This window comes from Nicotiana sylvestris, chromosome 12 (assembly GCF_000393655.2).
Source record: "Nicotiana sylvestris chromosome 12, ASM39365v2, whole genome shotgun sequence".
NCBI lineage: Eukaryota > Viridiplantae > Streptophyta > Magnoliopsida > Solanales > Solanaceae > Nicotiana > Nicotiana sylvestris.
Genome location: NC_091068.1, coordinates 32,732,526 through 32,737,160, shown reverse-complemented (window position 1 = coordinate 32,737,160; position 4,635 = coordinate 32,732,526). Strand labels below are relative to the sequence as shown.

The 4,635-nt window shown below is 35.5% G+C and overlaps 1 protein-coding gene across 1 annotated transcript; it reads right to left on the bottom strand.

Moving 5' to 3' along the window:
* Positions 1–1,741: 1,741 nt before the first annotated feature.
* Positions 1,742–3,935, bottom strand: LOC138884272 (E3 ubiquitin ligase PARAQUAT TOLERANCE 3-like). Its single transcript, XM_070165358.1, has one exon. The coding sequence runs from the start codon at positions 3,390–3,392 to the stop codon at positions 1,986–1,988; it is 1,407 nt and encodes a 468-aa protein (XP_070021459.1). The 5' UTR covers positions 3,393–3,935; the 3' UTR covers positions 1,742–1,985.
* Between the last annotated feature and the right edge of the window lie 700 nt (positions 3,936–4,635).

Below are 4,635 nucleotides of genomic sequence, written 5' to 3'. Positions count from 1 at the left end.
GTAATTAAGTAATACGCTGAATTTATAAACTTACAGATAATAAAATACGTCCTTAGTTTTCAAAAGCAGCTTCTCCCATGTTGGGGAACAACGTGATTCCCTCTTTGCTTTCAAAGCAATATCACATAAGACCAGCAGTATAAAAACAGACTAATGCAGAAAGAACAAGCACTACCATGCTTGCCCAACCTGCTTCTTTCACTGTATATGGTGTAAACAGAAATCCAACTACAACCATGACATTTGTCCCTGTTTCATAGCAATAGAAGCCCTTGAAATTCCATAAAAGCCAAATCATTCGATTAATCAAGGAATCACTGGAATGCAACCGTGGCCAGAAAATTAAAGAAGATAAGCACATTATTGATAACACGTGTTGCAAAAGATGTAAAGGCCGTCCCCACTACTAAGTATAAAGTGTCCATTTCAGTGATTTTGTTCATTTTTCCTTTCTCTTCATGCTTGAACCTTGTTCTATTTTAAAGAAGAAACTTTACAAAGCCAAAGTTGTAAAAGAGTTGATTCAATTAAGAGGGTGTTTGGCTAAAGCTTATAAGCTGGTCAAATTAGCTTATAAGCACTTTTCGGCTTATCTACGCGTTTGGTAAAGTTAAAAGTGCTTATAAATCAAAAATAAGCCAAAAGCCATAAGCTGGTCACCCCAACTTATGAATTTTTAGCTTATAAGCACTTTAAGTTTGACCAAGATTTTTACTATTTTATCCTTAAAATATTTCTTTTTAGAACAAAACTCCTACATCGATACTCACTGCCTCAAGTATTCAACCTAAACATCCCCTCCCCCACTCCCCCCCACTCCCTCTTAAGTCTGCAATTCTCATTGACTATTTAAGATAAACAAATTCTCAATTCCTTTGCATACTTATATCTATGTGATTTTGTATTAATCTTTGAACTGTATGTAATAAATAAGGACATATCAAATTTTTGGTGTATTGTTTTCTAAGTGTCGTGGTGATGAAGACAATGTTTGTTTCTCTTCAAATAATTTGTCCTATTTAGGTTTATTTTTTATTGAGAAACTTTTATCAATTTATTAACTATTACTATAACTTATGATTATATGCTTATCATATAATAAATTATATTTATCATAAAAATTATCTTATCTAAGCACAGTTGTATTTAAAATACAATGACAAATAGAATATTTTATATTTGAATCGATCTGTAATCTAAAATTTTGAAGAAATTACGCCCTTATAAGTGTAAGCAGTTCTAAGGTTATTTAAGTCATTTTAACAAAAAAAGAGCTTATCAGCACTTTTTTATCAAATACCGCAGCAACTTATTATCAATTTCAGCACTGGTACCCAAACACGTAACTGCTTATTTATTAAATCAATTTCAGCACTTAAAAGTGCTTTTCAGCTCCTAATGCTTATCGGCTATTTCAAATCAGCTAATCCAAACGGGCTCTAAGTTTCAGCCAATAAGAGGAAAGAAGCAGGAAGTAACTGCAGTTTTAATCATCTACCAGTTTCATCTATAATTACCCTCAACAAAATCCCAAAAACACCGCATAAAGTAGGAATTATCTGATGATAATTGATGATTAGTGATAGGTAACAAGCTGGCAACAAATGGTGAGAATGGCTTACTTATCATTAATAAGAAGTAATAACAATTATTTTTTCAAACCAAATAAAAATGGTATTTATTGTCAGATTAAACGTAGCTACAGATTTAACAATGCAAGCATAATGCTGCTAGGACCGCAGACTGCTAAGACAGGTCCAAACTAGAGTACATTGAAGACATTCATGACTGTTATACATGATTTTTGTGGAAATATAATATAGGACCAGAAGCCTAGAAACATTCAAAAGGAAAGCAAAAACAAATTGTTGAATTGAATGACACTAGGTTTGCAATTCTTGGCAGCTTCGGCAAGAGACTCCCACTCTTTGTTTTCTCTGATTAGCTATAGGGGCATTGAATTTTAGGGGTCTAAACCAAGAGCTTTATTGGCCTAGAGGTGGAGTCGCCCTTGGTAAGACAGGATGGCCAAACTGAATATCTATTGGACTATGGACATAGCTCGTATATTGCATGCCTGTCCAATGAGGATGATAGGCAGCAGCATTCATGGTCAACATGTAATTCTCAGCAACAACATGGTCTTGAGCAACTATCCATCGCTTGTTTACAGCAGCACCATCAAAAGGCATGCTTGGTTTCTTCCTTTTCTTCATCTTTACTGCCTCCCCAACAGCTATTGGACACTCTTCTACAGTCTTTAAAGCCCTAGAAGTCTCTCCTTTTTGAGAAGGTACAGATAATACCTCTACCTTCACAGCTGCAGACTCTGATGGGAATGGTACTTTAGGGAGGGAATTGTGTTCTGACACCATATCTTGAACTCGAGGAGCACTAACCCCATGCACTGAACTACTGCTATTAGACTTGTTGATTCTGTTTATTGTGTCTCTTAGAGTCATGTTAGGCAAGAGGGTGTCAGCGAGTATATTTCTAGCCCCACATACGCAAATAGAGTTAGAGATAATATGTTCCCTTATACATTTGTCGCAGAAACTACTAAAACAACATTTGCTTGCTATAACTGCATCTTTTATTAATCCTTTACACAATGGGCAATGTAGCTCCGGTGGTATATTACTAAAGGAACGCTTAGAAGAAGACGAAGAGGAAGAAAACCCTTGAACCTCCTTTGAAGAAGCAACGTCATTGGACTTTGTTGGAGGCTTCACTTTCTTGATGTCATAATTGGGGTCACCATTCGTAGGGCAGTGCTGAATGAAATGGCCAGGCTCGTTGCATCGATGACACACATAACCCCGTGGTGGCTTTTTCCATTCCATCCCACCTCGACCAAAGCCATAGCCGATAGAGGAATGGAGGTGCCGCCCTAAGTCTGGAGTATCAATTAAATTCTTGATCTTAGTCTCCTCATCATTTATACTATTAGTGGGGGCATTTAACACTGGATTGCCTGAATGATTTGGGATCAATTTTGGAATTGCATAGATATCATCCCCAAAATCATCGTAATCAATATCCTGATAATTCTTAGCAGCAATTGACTCTCCTTTTACTACTGTATTATCCTCCTCACACACTTGGGCTTGGTCTAGTTTTGGCTCTGTAAGACATGGGATTACTATGGGCAAGCGAGGTAAACCAGGAACACGACGAATCAAAACACTTGTATTTTTAGGAATCAAAGTGTCTTGATCTACATGATCTTCGTTAGTTTGAGCGTTGGTGATAAGAAGGTCAAAATCTTTACCCCTACCGAAACGCTTGGATTCAAATATTTTTAATTTCAAATTCCCAACAGAAATAAATTGATCAAGAATCGGAATTGAATCATAATCTTTAGCACTTTTATACTTGAAATATACAGCCATGATTGAATTCTTTTTCCTAGGAAAAAAGAAATCAAGAACAATAATAACAATGAGGCCCTGTCAAGAATACAATAAGCCAATTCCTTCGTACAAAAGAAATCAAGAACAATAAAAATATTCAAATACAAACAGAATCGATACAGAGTTGTACCAAAATAACACCAAACAGAGTCGTATCAGCTAATTCTCTTGAGGAACTCACGATTCTTCCACAAGCTTCAGTCGGCACTAAGGTTTCAATCCGTACCCAGCACGAACAACAACCAATGCAAATTTATCGACAGAAAACGCCGAGAGTTTAGATGAATGGAATTGAATCAAAGCACTGATTGTTCAAAAGTACGAACAGCAGAGAACACGAGAGCCGCTTGAAATTGCGACGGAAGCAAATATTTTTGTGGTGTTTGAGAGAATTGTTATGAATCAAAGCACTGATTCTTCAAAAGTACGCACAGCAGAGAACAGGAGAGCGGCTTGAAATTGCGACGGAAGCAAATATTTTTGTGGCGTTTGAGAGAATTGTTGCCTCAAATCTGAATGAGGTTCTCTTATATAGATTTTCCCTACTCTCATTCTTTCCGAAACCCACTTGGATTATAAATTATAATTACATAAATCACCGACTCAGGTTACCTTTTTTTTTTGGGTGTGGGACAAAACTTTAAACCTGCTAGCTAATTTAATATTTAATTACATAATCTATGGCATTATCAAGATAATGCACAAAAATATTTATTTTTCATAAAATTCACACTTGTACTTTTTAAATTTTTTCTTATGTGGAAATTCTATTTTAATATGACATTAAGGACACAAAAAGAACAACAAAGGTTATGGTAAAATTATAAGTACTTTTTCATTATTAATCAGCGATCTCAAATATAAAACTTCGGAACACATATCTAATTACCGTTTTTTTGCATGTATAAAAAAAGACTGTAATGATGCAATATAAAAGAAATTGAAAAGGCTCCTCTTCTTTGTCCTCTTTGGCTTATTGACAAATCACAATCATGAGAGAATTACACATCACTGGCCATACACATAAATTGCAGCCAAGTTACCGGCCATAACTTTGTAAATTTATAGTCCGAAGATAATAGGCCAAGGTTCGAAAAGTCACAATTAAATACTGTTATTATTTCTTCTTCGTACCACTAGCTTTTTTCGCGCTCTTAACTTGGTTTGATTCTCAAGCGTTTGATAAAAAATGCAAATCAACCATAATGCAATTCGAAAATTC